The sequence below is a fragment of the Eschscholzia californica genome, unplaced genomic scaffold, assembly GCF_041429995.1.
Source record: "Eschscholzia californica isolate CP2 unplaced genomic scaffold, dmEscCali1.0.p SCAF_2, whole genome shotgun sequence".
In the NCBI taxonomy this organism is placed as follows: domain Eukaryota; kingdom Viridiplantae; phylum Streptophyta; class Magnoliopsida; order Ranunculales; family Papaveraceae; genus Eschscholzia; species Eschscholzia californica.
This window is the reverse complement of record NW_028238309.1, coordinates 40087023-40105412: the sequence shown is the minus strand read 5'-3', so window position 1 is coordinate 40105412 and position 18390 is coordinate 40087023. Positions and strand designations below refer to the sequence as shown.

Here is an 18390-nt window from a genome sequence, read left to right as displayed (position 1 = left end):
GGGAGGCAACAAGAGTCGGGAGACAAATAAGTGAGCGAGGTGTCGAAGTTCGGGAATCCATAATGATAAATTCACAACTATGTACGGTCTGATCTAATGTATCGAAATACAATCAATGCTCGACTCCTAAGGTGATATCTATAAGCACTACGTATATCCGGAGATCATACTTAGTCAAACAAACATCCTAATCGGTTAATCTCGAGTCATCGAAAGTGTCGTCTAGTCGCTTAACTATGTGAAGTGCATGACAAGACACATGAAATTATGACTTAGACTACGATCGATATCGAATACTTCGTTTCGTCTATTAACTATGCGAAGTGCTTGACAAGACACATGAAAATACGATCGAAACGATAATCGAAATAGATGAACATCAATTTGTAATCAAAACATCAAATCATATTAAACATAATCACGAATTCATCACATTTCATCTCATATAATCGACATCCTAAAGTTAGCTAAACATGCTGATTGAAATAAGAAATGGAAAGAAAATGATGAGAGAATCCCCCTTTTTCGATGTGGTTCGAGGCTAAGATCGTCGAAAAATATGAGTCTTTAAGGTGCAGCCGATCTCCCCTTAGAAAATTATGGGTTCCCTATAGCGACAACCATCATCTTCTTCATTTAGAACACAACCTCCATTAAAGCTAACCCTAGCTTTCTCTCTCTAGAAATTTGTAGCCCAAAATCAAATCAAATCACATGAGAAGCAAGCCAAGGACATGAGAAGTAAAAGCCCCATGGTTTCGGATCAAGAAGGTTGCCGGAAAACTCATAAAAAGTCCGGCCAAGATAAGAAAAATCCGGCAAAACACCTAGAAGATCCGGCCAAAAAGCTCCTACCCGAGCCAAGAGCTGCTGTCCCGTGCAGTTGCGGACGCGTCCCGTGAAGGCTTCAGCCTGTGCCAGCAGCTGCTGCTGTGCACGTCCCTGCCTATGCCGGCAGCTGCTGCTGTGCACGTCCCTGCCGTGCCGGAGCTGCTACTGTGCACGTCTCTGCCCGTGCCGAGAGCTGCTCCGGTGCTCTACCTTCTAGGATGCAGCTCGGGCTGCTGTTGTGTGCTGTCCCCAGCTGCTGTCCCCAGCTTAGGCCGACCCCTTCTCTCTCCTCTTGATCTCTCTCCTCTTGCTCTCTCTCCTCTTGATGAAGAACCCTAACTCTCAAAAACTTTCAAACCCTAGCCCCCTTCTCTCTCTCTCTACTTTTGTTCCTTGCTTGATGAATGATGATGAAGATGATGAGTAGTAGATAACTTGATTAAAACCCTAGACTTAGTCAACTTGACTAAGTCTTTTGACTACTTTGACTTGGGCCCAAAAGTGGGTGTCATAAAATCTCTACACCTCCCTTCTTCTTTCGGGTATTCTTGAACTTGGGCTTTGAATTAGAGTCCAAAGGAGTGCCTTCATCTAGTCTCTACAACTAGAACCAAAGTGGGGTGCCTTCAAGAAAAGACCTTGACTTCTATCTTTCATAACTTCCCTGTCCGAACTCGGAATCGACTTCCGTTTTCACCGTCGGACTCGTCATTGCCTCCACTTGTAATTTGATTTGCTTGAAGTCATTTTCTATCGTTTTGGGCACATGAAATGATAGTGATAATTCGCTCCTTTTATTCCGAATCACACGCTTAACTCCAAAATAAGTACCTAACATGAAAAACACATAAAATATTATTGATAACACTCGAGAAGAACTAATTAGTCTAAGTTAGGCTCTCCAAATGTGACATTTTCTTGTCACATCAGGCAACCCAATGGACTACAAAATTAGTTGTTATGAAATGATGCTAAATCAAACTAATAACGGTTGGCTCGACATGTGGATCGATGCAAACACAAGATTGTTGATGTGATATCAGATAACGTAGTGGACCACGATTTGAGTTCTACTAATGGATTGAACTAAGACTGGTTGACTCGACATTTGGATCGATGCAAGCACAAGTTTGTTGATGTGATATCAGGCAACCTAGTAGACCATGATCTTGAGTTCTACTAATGGATTGAACTGAGACTGGTTGGCTCGACATTTGGATCGATGCAAACAGAGGTGTGTTGATGTGATATCATACAACCTAGTGGGCCATGATCTTGAGTTCTGATAATGGATCGAACTAAGACTGGTTGGCTCGACACGTGGGTCGATGCAAACATGGGTCGATGCAAACATGGGTTTGGTGTCGTGATAGTGGACAACCTAGTGGACCGTGGTCTTAAGTTCTAATATGGATTGACGGTTGTAATCCATTATTAATCAGTGGTTGGATCGACATGATGATCGATGCAAACACAAGTTCATTCGTGTGGACTACATACTAGTTTGAGAACTAATTTACCAATTAGAAGTTGGCTCGCTTCCTCCTCATATGTGAAGTGCTTGTGTTGCACTGTCCTCGTGTTGCACGAATTTTCTTTTTGGGAGGTATCCCTTGTCTATTAAGAGGTTTAAGTCGATGCAAACACAAGAGTCAAATCAGGCCGACTAGTGGACTTCGAAATTGGGTATAACCCATCGAAAGGGAAATCGAAATGTATTGTTCTCTAGAATCGCATAATAGATCGGTGTAGAAGACGTTGTATTGGATGCTTTGATGTCATATGAGTTTGCTATTGTGACGAAGATTTTGTACGTCTTCTGTGACTCACTTGTATCGAGTCTGATCATGTGTGAATTATGATTTGTTTTAGCGAGCTTGTGAATGTTGCTGGCTTAAACCTTTGAATACATAGTGCCTTATGTTGTGTTTTATTTCTTGTGTTTGTTGAACATATATGTTCCAACATTTTTTTAGTTGATTGTATACTGTTTGTAATTATGGTATGTTTGATTTAGAGGACGAAATACTCTTTTAGGGTGGAAGATTGTAACACCCTCATTTTTTTATATATTTAATTGGGTGGAAATAACAAAACTTTAGGTCAGTTTTGTTTGGATGAAATACTAGTGGGTTTAAAAACCCTAACCCTCTTCACTTCTCGGTGTAGATAAAAATTGAATCTGGTATTGATGGATAATTAATCTCGATGTGATTATTATATGGTTGGAAAGGTCTATTTGTCTACTTTCTGACAGTTTAAACGGTGCATTAATCGGAGTTCCAAGTGAGGTGTTATAATAGTTTTCGTACAAAGTGTCAGAACAATGTCTACTGTATTTCAGTCTAGATTAAAACTGAATCTGGTATTGATAGGCGATGATTTTGGTGTGTTTCTTACATGGTTGGAAAGGTCTGTTCATCTACTTTCCAATTCCTCAAACGGTGTATTAATCGGAGTTCCGAGTGAGGAGTTATGATAGTTTTTGTGTAAGGTGTCAAGACAGTCTTTAATGAACGAATTTTTGAGATAATTCACATGGGTTCTGTTCTTCAGTCAATGTATCTCCTAAGTAGATACCTTCTAGTGACGAGTCTGTATTTGTTAACTATTATTGTTATATAATTGTTTGAGGTTGCGATCCACGTGAGGATCTATTATGAGCATCATTCCTTCTAACTTGTCATGTGTTATTGGCTTGAATTGTTTGATGAACTTGTTTGTAATTCTTTATAATAGCCAATGTTGTTGCGTATTGGTCTGAGATACCCGAACGAGGGTTTGATGATTGTGTCTTTTGGCATAATATTTTGTCGACTTACATGTCAAGTTTGGGTGTTATAAAGGTTTATTTTAGTTAAAGGTGTAATCTTTTTGAAGGAGTTGAAGGAGATGTCCTTCGACCAAGGTGACAATGCGAACAATTTGTCGCATAGGACAATTGATGTAGAAGATCATCAAGTCCGATTGATTTAGGGATCGTAGAGTTTAAGCTAGAGACCAACTACGATCATCAAGTCCGATTGACAATGCGTTCATGACCTTCGTTAGACTCTGTGCCCGCGGGCGGGTTCGGGCCCATTGGCATAATTCCCACCCCTCCAATTGAAATCTCTCTCCCTTAAACTCGTGTTATTCGATACCCGCACTGATTAGGCCCACTTTGCGTGCCTTCGGACATGCCTATACCATGAAATCACGAAGAATGAAGGCAGACCTGAGCAAAAAGGTGGAACGCCTATTGAGGTAATTTTGTCTCTTTTCATTTAGAATACTTGTGGGGCTTCTTCATCAAGTAAGTTCCTTCCTGGCTTGAAGTTTAAAATGGTGGGAACCCATGGGTCACTCCATACTCATCATGTTTTTCCATGTGTTTGTGGCTAATGATGGGCTCTTATGCTCCCAACAATTGTCCTGTTGGAGATACTGAGCCTTTAACAGATTGACCCAAATTGATGTGGGTTCGTATAAGAATCGCCATACAAGTTTTCCAACCAACGCCATGTTTACACTACTCAAATCCCTGATTCCGAGTCCACCTTTCAAATTCTTCTTCAATTTATGCCAGCCTACATAGTGCATCTTACTTTGATCGATTTCATGCCCCCACCATAATGATCTTTGATATTTTTCCAGTTCATCAATTACCCTTTCAGGGGCTATATTGGAGGACAAAAAATACAATGGAATGCTCGCTAATTCATTCTTCATCTCTATGGATGGCCACTTTTCCTATCGAGAACATCTCCTTCGTTGACTCCACTAAGGCAGGTTTTTGACAGTAAGAATTAGAATACTCTACATACATTTTAATATTCAATTTTCTTTTATTATCTTTATTGTTACTTTTAAACAAATATAGAATCGGAAAGAATTGTGTGTAACTAATATGGTCATGATTCTACAGGCTATGGGCTTATATTCAAGGGAAAAATATTGACGGTCCTTTATGTGATTCCTCATTTAAACAATAAGAAGATAGATATGACAGCTCCAGTACTAACTCATGTCTCCCCAAGTGATGGTCTTTATGTGATTCCTCTTTTGTTGTTAGCCTTTACATCCCTAAAAATAATAAAGCAGATCCACCTGCTAGTAATGGGTTAAATGTTCAAAACTGGGGTACCAAATATGTTGTTGTTAGACAATTCAGAGGGTTCGCATCAGTTGACTGTGATGTTGGACAAGAAGCTGCAACACTTTATGCTACTCTTGCAAATTCTAAATGGTTATCTCTCACGGAAAAAAGTCGGGCTGCTAATTCTACTAAATCTAACTACACCGCAGCTCAGTAAAGTTCTCGATTTGAATTTCAGAATAGAGTTAATGAGATTTGGTTCTTGTTTGACGTAGAGAAGTGAAGGAAAACCATTTTCATTAGACGAATTAATTAACTAAGTTAAATCCAGTTATAATTAGAATTTATAATGATTTTATCGTCAGTTTACATATATAATATTGTTATGTAACGAACAATGAAGCTACATTTGAATAGTGGAACATTTTATATATTTGTGTCTGATCATGGTTCACCGTTACATTGGTTTCTACACTTAACTTATAATATTGTATGGTAGACATATAATGCACTAAATTATCATCACATAAAGCCATGTAGATGATTTTTTTATATAAAAAGAATATCAAAGAATCATTCTTTCCACCTCAAATGGATTTTAATCATCTAGTCTTCGAGTTTTCTGAGTGGATGCATTACCGTTGAGAAAAATCCCACATATCAGTATATTTAGGTTTGGTTTTCATAAACTCTCAGCGTCTGCAACAGTAATAACTCATTCCCTTTACAAAAGCCAACAAGTTTCGGAAGTCTTTGTAAACAAAAGATCAAAAACAACTTAGTTAGGTCTCAAATCATGATTCACGCAGAAAAGAATGGGAGGACGGTCCAAAACTAGTTAAACTAGTATAGAATCGCAAGTCTTATTGCTTTTTGAATGGGGGTCTTTCCGTATACAACAATGTATCTTGGGCAACAAAAAGAGGCTCAAATGGTCCGACAAGGCAAATTTTGCACATGACTTCAGCAAATTGCCTTATTCAGGCCACTTTTTTGTCGGGCCAAATAGAATTTTACTTCCCTAATTAATATATTTATAATGGGTTTTGTCACTAATTATGTTTCTAGTTTTTTGTAGAAGACCTAGATGGCCAAATGCAAACTCTTGAAGCGTTTCGTTGGCGTTTCATGTATAAAAATCAGAGAAGCTTATATTATAAATATTAAACACAATATACAACACAAGATAAAAAGATGACCCTCACATTACAGGTCAACAAATTAAGTTACCAAAAACCAGAGAAGAATATGTTTATATTATGTTTACATCAATATAAATGAAAACCAAAATCTACTCAATCGAAGAATTGAATTTTAGTATGTACATAAAGCAAAATCTAGAGTAAGAACTAGACTACTCTACATAGATTTTAATTTTTAAATTTCTTTTATTAGCTTTACTATATTTGTTTAAACAAATCTATTGACGAAAATGGTAGGGTCTAACTTTTGTATTCATATTGATAGAAGCTATTTGTTTATATTCAAGTGAAGAACGATCACAATGAGAAAATGCGATGACAGTCCAGTACTAACTAACTCATGTCTCCCCTAGTGGCGGTCCTGTATGTGATTCCTCATTTTTTTGTTAATCTTTACATCCCTACAAAGAATAAAGTGTATCGGCCTACTAGTGATGGGTTACATATTGAGAAGTAGAGTACCAAACATGTTGTTGTTAGACAATTCAGTGGCTTCACATCAGTTGATTCTGAAATTGGACAACAAGCTGCAATACTATATGCTAGTACTGCAGGTCTTAGCTGGACATCTCACATTAATGAGATTTGTTGTTGTTTGACATAGAACAGTGAAGAAGACTATTTTAGTTAGACAACAAATTAAGTAGCTAGGTTAATCTAAGATTCAATATCAGAATTTATTAAGATTTTATTTTGATTATATATATTATAAAAATTTATATGTATTTGGAACAACAGAGGGACATGGGAATACTAGAACATTTGATATATTTTTATATAATGTTCGTTGACATGGGAATGTCTTTTTCCTACAGCATTATCGACTAAAACGCCATTAACTCTCCATCGACACCAAACCTAAGAAAAGAAAAGAAAATATTCCGACACAGTTGCTGCTCCTTCTAGTCTCTCTCAAAATTGTCTCTACATTTCAAAAGAAAACAGCTATCACATCTAGCGGGTACTACCATATGTATAATTCTACGAGTAGTGTAGCAAAGTACTGTTGGGGTTCCTCCTTATATAAAAATGATTTCTAGTTTTCTATTTTTTGTTGAAAGAAAAAGGATTCCTAGTTGAAATAAGATTTCCCTTATTCCTTATTTGGGGAGAAATAGAAGTTTCTATTTCAATCCTAAAAACGAATCCTATTTCTAGTAGAATACCTCCCTAATTATCATTATAAAAGGTAATGAAAGGAAAGAAATTATTTGTACTTTCACGTTAGAGTATCATACTTTAAGGTTAGAGAGTATCATACTTTAAGGTCAGAGAGTATCATACTTTCAAGTCAGAGAGTATCCTCTCAGATAATTTTCTCTGACCATATCCTATCGGATTAGAGAGAAAGGTTAGAGAGATGAGACGGAGAGAGAGAGAGAGAATCCTCTCAGAACATATCCTCTCAGGTTAGAGAGAGAGATTAGAGAGATGAGACAAGAAGATATCCCAGATCATATTCACTCAGGTTAGACAGAGAGATCGGAGAGATGAGATAGAGAGAGAGAGAGATTTCTGAAGCGGTTCTTTTAAGAGATATTGAAAGAGAAGAATATTGGTTTGAAGAAAAGAAGATTATTAATCTTAAGAAAACTATAAATTCATTTTAGAGAATTTTATATGCTCATTTAAAGAATCGATCTATAATATAATAACGGCAAGCTTATTGGAAATATTGTTATCATTCGAATATAAAAGATAGACTATGTTTTAGTCCTTTTCATCTCATTTCCTTCAATATTTTTTCTAGATTGAGAATTACATTTCAGATATTAACCTACATCTTTCGTTTTGTAAGGTTTGGAGTCATTAGAAAATATCATCCTAAATATACTCAAAATGGAAATATATAGTTATATATGTAGTATAAAAATATATTAAAAATGTATTTCCTTTAATCTTCCAAATGTTCAAAAAATATTTGAAATCTATATAATAAAACAGGTTGAAAAGTGCTGACTGGGACAAACATTGGAGATAAATCCGTCCGTCCGTCCCATATCAACACCGATATCAACCGTTAGATAACTTCCATTATAATGAACGTTATTGTTAGTATTAATATCACTTTTCAAATAAACCGTTGGATCAACCATTATAACAACCGTTGGATTAGCCGTTCAGCGTAATTGTTAGTATTAATATCACGTTTTAAATCAACCGTTGGATCAGCCGTTAAAACAACCGTTGGATCATATCAGGGCGCCTTGAGTGGAATTTGACGATGCCCAGAGACAAACAATGAGATAAATCTGGTCGTCCATCTTAAATCATCCTTATTAACATTTAACAATCTGACGGTTAAAAATAACCCACCATTTTTCGTTAAATCTCGCCCTTAAAAATCTCCTCACATCAAATATTGATCGTGCAGATCTGGCCGTAAAAAAATCTTCTCAACAAATCGTGGGTATGGAATCATTTATGTCCGTTCGTCAGTTTCAACAAATCGTGGGTAACACATCAAGTGAAGAATCATTTATCTTCTAATTCCTAACGCCAATTTATCTTAACTCCAAAATAATGATTCCTAACGCCCAAAGATACTATTTTTCCCTTGATTTCATCCTTCAAGATGATGATTTCTCACTATAAAATTCTTGCATCACACCCATAAATCATTCTGTAGTTTTTTGAAATTGGTAAGTTCCTTACATTTTGATTATTGAGTGCTTTATTGATTTTTTTTAGTTTGATTATTGAGCTTCTTATTCATATTTTTTCATTATCACAGAGAGAAGGTGATTATTGAGTTTCTTAAAGCGATCACTAACGGTAAGTTTCTTATTCTGATTTTGATATTATTTTTCCTGTTCTATAGAGTTTGATCATATGATTTTTAGACTTTCATTTTATTGATGAATACCTAAAATACCTAGATTCTATAGTTCTTAGAATTGTTTACTTGAATACCTAAAATATTTAGATTCTGTAGTTCATTGTTAGATCATTTTGAGTTTATCTTAATACCTAGATCAAAGAATTCTTTTGATTAAGTTATTTTGTGGAGTTCAGTTTCGTTCATTGTCAAGGAAAAACTATTTGTAGTTCATTGATAGTTCATTTTAGTTTACTTGAATAACTAGATCAAGGATTCTAATGTGCACACAACATGTTCGATAGAACTCCCCCGATAGCGTACACCCTTGAACGTTGTTAACTTTCTTGGCTAAAACAATGTTATTATTTGGCTAAAACATTAAACATAGTTTGATTTTTCATAATTGTTTAATTGACACTCATAAGTGTTTACTTGAAAAAATATATAACAATCTCCTGAATAAGAATTCAACAGAGTATGTATATACAAATGTTCACATGAAAAATCCCCATGAAAACCTCAAAGCTTTAATTGACTCTGGCAGTGTTGTTGCAATCAACCTCACCGAAGAGACGATTATTAAATTCATTTTAATCTAAATCCCCAAAAATAGCCAAAAGGAGTGATTTGCTGCAACTGAAAACCTTTATATGATAATTGTTCACACATTCCAATCTGTAAAGAAAGAAACTAAAGTTTGGTCTTAGATTTGCAATATTAATTGTCATGTTAACCTTGGAGCACATCCTTTGTGGGGATGGAGTGACAGTAAATACCTATTAGCATATAAATTGAATCTTAAAATGATGGTGATACTAACCTTGTAGTCATTGTTGAAACCTGCTTGCAAGAAGTAGATCATAGGTTGCCCATTTACTTGAAACTCATAAGTGTTTACTTGAAACTTGATTCCTTATGCTTACGGCACAAACACAACCATGTCTTACATTGAGGTCACCTTGGGGCACCTGCGATTCTCCTGTCTTATGCAAGCGATATTTCGAGGACTTAGGATACAAAGACCCCTTTATATGCTACTGGTGAGCACCTTTCACTTTTCAGTTAAGATTTTTGGATGGAAATCATAGATAGTCCAAGTACTATAAAAAAATATTTTACTTCATTGTTTGGTAAGTTCACAATGTTTCAAATCAAAAGCAAATTCATGTTCTAAGAGAATATAAGACAATGAAGGTTTAAAACACAATTGAATCATCACTCGCCAATAAAAGATGAAATTGTTATCTGTAATTATGGTGTCTCTGTCTAACGAGATATCAACTTACATTAGTGCAGATCTTGACATTAAAAGTCAAGGTAAGCAAACCTGAATGCACATAGAGATTCACCATATTCCTTACCTATGTCAACAGACTAAAAAATTTATGTTAGTTAGAGGCTATTATTATCTAATAACGGGTAGTTATTGACGTTCAGATCAATTTGTGTTGTCAACTCGCTTTTGATTCTTATTATTGTGCATCTTCCTCTACTATTTCTCCCTGGATCGCCAAAGAGTCATGGCAACATTAGTCGACTCTAAAGTTCGAATTCTTGATGGGACGAATGTCATTCGTAAATACAAAGGTACCACATTCTCATTTTAGAATGAATCATAATTTGATATTTCGATTAATGTCGTACAAAAGTATATCTAAACTGTTTCTTGACCTATTTCTTCTGAACAGATCTTTGAATACGAGCCAGCTAATTATCAAACTCATTCACTTCAAACAAGAGACATGTCGTCTTAGTAGGAGAGGACCCTCGTGTTTATGTATGAAATTCCGATAACCTCCAAGACTCATTATCAAAAAAACAAAATTGAGTGTGAGCATCTGTCCAGATGGTTTGTTGCAAACCAATATCAGGAAGAAAATTAAAACAAATTCGTTTAAGACAATTTCAATATATAGAATAATTGACATTTTTCCTTCCTGTCTATCAGTTTTGGAGCAGTTCTCACTTGTAGATGGTTCCCGACGGAAACTTTATGAAGAGTATTCAAACTGAAAGTATTGATTTTTTTTGCTGAAAGTATTCAAGCTGTCTTTTTATTCTTTGCGTAATGTGATTAGTGACTTCATTCGTAGAAAGTGGAATGGTTTGTAAGTTTCTTCGCAGTTGTAAATAATAACGCATCAAACAAGTTCAGCCGTGCCGAAGGCACGGGTTATACCTAGTCTATATAATAAAACAGGTTGAAACATGCTGACTAGGACAAACCAAGAGATAAGTCCGACCGTCCGTCTCAGATCAACACTAATATTAACCGTTGGATTTAGCACTAAATCAGTCATTAAGTAGGTTGAATTAATGCATATTAACCGTTTATATTCAGCACCAATCATTGTGGTGCGCCCATAGCCTGAAATCTTTGTGCGCCTGTAGCCTAATATGACAATTACTTGGTCGTTCTAAATCCTCAACGGGGAATGCTCCATAACCTCAACAGTAATATTTCTAAATTCCTAAATCATAATGATAAGTTACGTTACAGGTAATCTTAAATTCCTAAATCCTCCAGTATTCCTCTCTTCTCCCTTTCGAAAAAACATCCCTCAATCCTTAAATTACCTCTACAAAACGAATCAATCTCTCTTCTACGAAAATGCCTCGGTGAAATCATCAAAAGGTTAGCATTTTCTTACATATTGATTTGCCTATCATTTTGCTTCATTGTTCTTTGCTTGAATGTAGAACACTTTTCAACGATAGCTTCATTTCAATAAAAAAGGTTAGTATTTTCTTTATTTTCAGTAGTTCATCTAATGTTCATTGTTTGTGATGACTCATTTGCTTCTTTGTTTTTGCTTGATTACAGAATACGTTTCAACGATTGCTTCATTTTGATCAAGCTCATCAAAAGGTCAGTATTTTCTTTATATTTTTGTTTCTATGTTCATTGTTTGTTTTGCTACATTGTGATGAATCGTACTTGGTTTGAAACAAAAAAAATTGTGAAGCTGTCCTGTATGTGTTTGACAAAATGTCTGAGAACAATGAATCGTCCTGTAATTAGTTTCATGTTATAAGTTCTCATTGTCGAATTATTTGAGTTTGGGAATGATTTTCAAATTTTTATAAGTTTATGTGTAGTTCAATTTCGAGTTTATGTGTATTTTTTTTAATGATTTGGTGTTTCTGAGAACAATAATAATTTTCATGTGTTCCTTTTTGTTGAATAATATTAGAAATCATAGAGAAAAGTAGAAAACTAATCCGCCAGCAATTGCATTCCTCTAATGCAGATGAGACATGGACCCTCCTTACTCAAACATTTGGTGGGATATACTTGCATTCACGCAAGGGCTTTTCACTTTTGGTTTTACCTTATATATATATTTATACATGTATTAATAGTCAAATTGCATGTGAACAAAAAGGCAATAATCAAATTCAAGTTGGAAGCTAACAACTATGCACTACCAATAACAAGTTCAATACCTATTCTAGACCTTGCACTATTACATTATTGATAGTCTTTACCTTTTTTGGTTTGAGAGTAATATAATTCCAAGCCTTATCAAGCTTTTTATGAGCATGTATCTCCTGGGTGAAAATGAGATACCTGTAAGGGTAAAATAATAGTGGTGTGTTAGTTCGAGAAGCATGTATATAGAGTTGTCTTGTAAACTGTTAGAGTAGGACTTGTACGAGTAATTCTGTTGTTATTAATTAGCAAAGTAGCTATAGAATTTAGTATGCAGTCACAGTACCTATACAAAAAAGGAGGATTAGTAAGCTTTCAACTCCTCAAATAAAGTATGTTACTGACTATTTTATATAAAACCTTGCTAGAAGTATGTGGTTGCTTCTGGAGACATTGGGTGTTTCTTCTACTATCTTAGTTCTCATCATGGTGGACTATTAAACCAAATAGCATTTCGATGAAGAAGTTTTCGGATGGGAGGTCACTGCAGAAATGGTGGCACGAATGTCGTCCATCTCTACCGGAAGATGTAAAAAGGTGAAGCGGCAGAGCTGAAAAAGGAGAATAAGAGGAGTAGAGCGTTTGTAATTAGATGAAGAGAGAAACTGAAAGAAATAAATGTATTGTTAAAGCAAGTAATAGAACCTGGTGTGAGAGGATCTTATTTGAAGGATTCTGAGAAGGCTGAAATATATAAATTGCATAAGGAGGATCCTAAAGTTCATATAGTTGAGAGGCGAAAGATTATCCGATACCGCGAGAGAGAGAGTTCATACTATTTTATGGTTGAAGGTGCTTGAAGATGAAGAAGAAGAAGAAGAAGAGAAGAAACTTCGCCATCCTTCGAATAATTCTGTTGAGCTTATGCTTAATACTTGCCCTGAGTAAGCCATAAAAATCTCACTTTTTAAAATTGTTATTGCTATTTTGGAACCATTTTATGTTTGATTACAATTTTTGAGTATCATCTCAATCCATCCAGTAGCTTTTGTTTACTACATAATATATTTGAAGTGATTTGGTACAATCACTTTCCAAGTCTTAGACTAAACAGATCATACACTCACATGAGAACGGTTTGTCTAAAAACAAATCAAGAAAAAGTTTTGTGAAGAGTTCACAGGACACTAAAAAATAAGTAACTGTCTTTCATTTAATTAGAGATTCATGTTAGAGTTTAGTTGTCACTTCAGACATTGTCCATATGTATTAAAAGGTGCTATTTACTTGGTATATTGGTTGCTGAATGCTATCACATATGACTACAATGGAGTTATCCCAATTTATTGTAGGGGATAGTGATCAACTTATTGCACCAGCGGGTGAGATGCCTGCACATGAAACTTATGTATTTTATTGAATTGACATGGTGAATTTATTATCTTATATTTTTCTTTAGCGATACTGTTGCATTTTTTGTTACTGTGTCTTTTTTATGTATTTTTTCACCATCATATTTGTACTTCTGCTCGTAAAGTGCTCGATTAAAATATCCGTGCCGGAGGCACGGGTTATAGCTAGTACCTTATAAATCTTCAATGTTAATCTATAGATAGAGACAATTGGTTACCACAAAAGTACCTAGAAACTCATTCACTTTTAGTCTACTCGTTTCTTCCCCAACTATAATCAATAAAAATGGCTCAAACTAATTTCTTTAAATTGTCTCTCTATCTATTTGGTCTACTTATTTCTACACTTAGTTCTAGTCTAGCAAGTAACAATGTAGTCCCAATTTTTCCTTCGACTTGTGGGCGTATAGAATTTCCAAGCTTCGACGTCATTGATTCAGGAAAGGGCTTTGAAATTCGTCGATTCAATTCATCAATGTGGATGGCCACTTCTCCTATCGAGAACATCTCCTTCGTTGACTCCACTAAGGCCGGTTTTCAACAGTAAGAATTAGAATACTCTACATACATTTTAATTTTCAATTTTCTTTTATTATCCTTATTGTTACTTTTAACAAATATAGAGTCGGAAAGAATTGTGTGTAACTAATATGCTCATGATTCAACAGGCTATTGGCTTATATTCAAGGGAAAAATAGTTACAATAAGAAGATAGATATGACAGCTCCAGTACTAACTCACGTCAGCCCAAGTGATGGTCCTTTATGTGATTCCTCATTTGTTGTTAGCCTTTACATCCCTAAAAAGAATCAAGCAGATCCACCTGCTAGTAATGGGTTAAATGTTCAAAACTGGGGTACCAAATATGTTGCTGTTAGACAATTCGGAGGGTTCGCATCAGTTGACTCCGATGTTGGACAAGAAGCTGCAACACTTCATGCCAGTCTTGCAAATTCTAAATGGTTATCTCTCATCGAAAAAAGTCGGGCTGTTAATCCTACTAAATCTAACTACACCGTAGCTCAGTATAGTTCTCGATTTGAATTTCAGAATAGAGTTAATGAGATTTGGTTCTTGTTTGACGTAGAGAAGTGAAGAAAACAATTTTCATTCGATAACGAATTAATTAACTAAGATAATTAGAATTTGTAATGATTTTATCGTTAGTTTACATACGTTATATTGTTATGTAACGAATAATGAAGCTACATTTGAATAGTGGAGCATTTTGTACTCCCTCCATCTCAAATTAAGAGACCCAGACCTAAATTCCTACAAATTTTTCACATATTTTTTCTTCCACTTATACCCTCATTTGATGCTCAGATTAGTGATATTCCTCTTTTTAGTTAAATTCAAATTAAATTTCTTTACCAAAAATAAGTGGAAGAAATTCGAATTTTATTTAATGATCAAATTATTTTCGGTAACAATCCAAATTGTTCATGCCTTTGTATGGTATTTTTGCTTCCAAATTGGATGTTATTTTTTCTTCCAAATTAGATTGTTACCGAAAATAAATGCTTGAGGAGAAATGTATAATATAGAGATAAAGGACAATATTTTATATGATAAAAAAAAATGGGTCTTTTATTTTGAGACAAATCAAAAGGGAAAGTGGGTCTCTTAATTTGAGACGGAGGGAGTATATTTTTGTCTGATCATGGTTCACCGTTACATTGGTTTCTACTTTTAACTTATAATATTGTATGTTATGTCACGAATAATGAAGCTACATTTGAATAGTGGAGCATTTTATAAATCAATAATGATAGAAAAAGAGAATAGGCTAGGGAATTGGGAGTGAATTCTGACGTGGGTCCCCCACGTCAGAACTCACTCACTTCGCTGGTATACTGAGAAAGGAATTAGAAGGGACTTCACGTGTTTTTTTTTGCAATTATCCTCTTTTAAATATCTCAATCAATATTTGGTCCTTCATGGGTTATCTGAGCTGCCCATTTCCATCAATGGTTAAGAGATGATTCTAACCTAAACATAGTTGCCCTCACCTTCTCTCTCTACAAAAAAACGCCATAAACCGAGCTGCTCCTTCTTTCTTCCCAAAAAGTAAGGCATTGAAGTTTTTAAATCGATTTTGGTACAAATTTATCATCAAATCTGTTAGGGTTTTATCACAAACTTTTTGTCTAAAAGTTCTGATTGTGGTGAATTAAATGGAATTTGAATAGTTGGAAGTAGAAGTGATCTGTTAATGATTGAATTTTAATCCTTACAAGTCATAAGTGACATGGATATCCCAACATTAAAGAAGACCTTAAATTTAACATATCCATTGAAAATGCATAAAGTATTTAAAGATCCATGAAAATAAAACATTAAAAGATGAAACAACTAAATCTTCTAAAATCTATCAAAAATTATATATCAATAGTACTGTAATATCTTTCTAAGTGAAACATAACAACTAATTAAATATTCAAAACTCCCAAAATTTATTTTTCATCTTCATTCCTTTAAGTACTACCATTGCCAGAATATCTTTTAGGTGAAAACAAAGTTTGAGGCCGATAAACACCCATTAATAACTCCATATTAGACTGCATATGAGGATAAAAAAGAATAAGATATAAGACATATAATGAATTATATGATAATACGAAATACATATAAAGAATTATAACATTACCACATGTGCAGCCGGTGTGAAGAACATCTCCCCTTGTATATCATTACTACCAAGTAAACTTTCTTGTGTAGTTTGAAGATCACAAACCGGATTATAAGAAGGCATTGTGGAAGAGGTACCCTAAATACAGAAACTCGAAGACAGAGTTAGCATAGAAACAAATAGTCATTATAACTATGAAGAGGTAAATCACCTCTTGATAATAGAAGATTATAATTAACTGAACACAGAGAGAGAGAGAGAGAGAGAGAAATCGTGTGGGAGAGAGAGAGAGAGAGATGGGAGAAAGAATTCTCTGTGTGTTTATTCATCTAGTTTACATGAGTATTTATAGGTTTACATGTAGGTTACATATAGAAGTAAATATAGGAAACATGGAAACTTCCTTTAACAAGTTATTACATAAAATAACAATTAATAGTTAGGAAACTATTAATAATTAGGAAACCCTAATTATAGCCGGTTGGGCTTCCTCTTGCTAGTCGGCCGGTCATCCCATGATGTTGGTGGGCTTGTGTATTCTTGGGCCTGGTGATATACCTTAACACTCCCCCTCAAGTTGGAGCAGAAAGGGACGTGATGCCCAACTTGCCAATAATATGTTTGAACGCATCTGCTCCAAGTGGCTTCGTGAAAATATCCGCTAGTTGCTCAGAAGTAGGTGTAAAACGGGGAGCAATGACGTTGGCTTTAATATTTTCCTGAACGAAGTGACAATCAATCTCAATATGCTTTGTACGTTCATGAAAAACTGGGTTATCAGCTATGTGGAGTGCTGCTTTATTATCACAGTAAACTGACATAGGGGAAGAGTGGTCGATACCAAGATCGCGAAGTAGATATTTCAACCATTGAAGTTCACTAGTTAAATGTGCTAGGGCACGATATTCTGCTTCAGCAGAAGACTTAGCAATGGTAGGTTGCTTTTTAGATTTCCAGGAGAGTGGGCTAGAACCCAACATAGTGAAATATCCCGTTGTAGAACGACGGGTGGACGGACAGCCAGCCCAGTCCGAGTCACAATATCCAGATATGTGTAAAGAACTGGTGGAAGATAGGAGTAGACCATGACCAATAGATCCTTTGAGATATCGTAGAACACGATGAGCAGCATCGAGATGAGTGGTGCTAGGTTTTTGAAGAAATTGACTAAAATTATTCACTGCATAACTGATGTCAGGTCGGGTGACAGTGAGATAGAGGAGGCGACCAATCAGTCGTCTGTAGATGGTGGGATCCGGAAGAGGGTCACCATCAGAAGGACTTAGACGAAGTTTCTGTTCCATTGGAAATGGAGAGGGACGACAGGCAAAAAGACCTGAATCTGTAATAATGTCAAGGGCATATTTGCGCTGACACAAGAAGATGCCTTGAGAGGAGCGAGAGACCTCGATTCCTAGAAAGTATTTAAGAGGACCTAAATCTTTGAGAGAAAAGGTGGTGTGAAGAAAAGATTTTAGTTGAGAGATGGCGATTTCGTCATTTCCAGTAATAACGATGTCATCTACATAAACTAATACGTAGAGATGGACAGATTCTGTGCAGAGAGAAAATAACGAATAGTCGGAAAGGGACTGTGTGAAGCCTTCTTTTATAAGGACTGAAGAGAATTTAGAGAACCATTGACGGGAGGCCTGTTTTAGGCCATATAGAGACTTTTGTAAATGACAAACTTTAGACTCCCCCTGTTTAGAAAAACCGGGAGGTAGTTTCATGAAGACCTCTTCATCGAGGTCGCCTTGGAGAAAGGCATTGTTGACATCTAATTGATGTAGGGACCATTTTTTAACAGCTGCAATGGATAGCAGGACGCGAACTGTAACTAATTTGGCGACATGAGCAAAGGTGTCATGGAAATCAAGGCCCTCTATTTGAGTATATCCCTTTGCGACAAGACGAGCTTTGTAACGTTCAATAGAGCCATCAGCTTTGAATTTGATTTTGTAAACCCATTTACAACCAATTGCCCTTTTTCCGGAAGGGAGGTCTGTAATGGTCCATGTTTGATTAGCCTCTAAGGCTG

At 35.6% G+C, this 18390-nt stretch overlaps 1 protein-coding gene and 2 long non-coding RNA genes across 4 annotated transcripts; all 3 read left to right on the top strand.

Annotated features, from left to right (window-relative positions):
• The first annotated feature begins 8562 nt into the window (after positions 1-8562).
• Positions 8563-10950, top strand: LOC147557875 (uncharacterized). Of its 2 annotated transcripts, XR_015235378.1 has the most exons (5): positions 8594-8753; positions 8846-8886; positions 10449-10519; positions 10621-10762; positions 10881-10950. It is a non-coding gene; the product is annotated as an uncharacterized LOC147557875 (long non-coding RNA). The 2 variants fall into 2 exon arrangements; XR_015235377.1 differs by having other exon boundaries at positions 8563-8753; positions 10621-10950.
• Positions 10951-11415: 465 nt separating this feature from the next.
• On the top strand, positions 11416-13089 carry LOC147557874 (uncharacterized). Its single transcript, XR_015235376.1, has 3 exons — positions 11416-11567; positions 11757-11801; positions 12734-13089. It is a non-coding gene; the product is annotated as an uncharacterized LOC147557874 (long non-coding RNA).
• Positions 13090-14003: 914 nt separating this feature from the next.
• On the top strand, positions 14004-14947 carry LOC147557873 (uncharacterized). The gene is made up of 2 exons (XM_086659445.1): positions 14004-14260; positions 14386-14947. Exons 1-2 carry the CDS (start codon positions 14004-14006, stop codon positions 14810-14812), a joined length of 684 nt encoding a protein of 227 aa, XP_086515571.1. The 3' UTR covers positions 14813-14947.
• The last annotated feature ends 3443 nt before the right edge of the window (positions 14948-18390 follow it).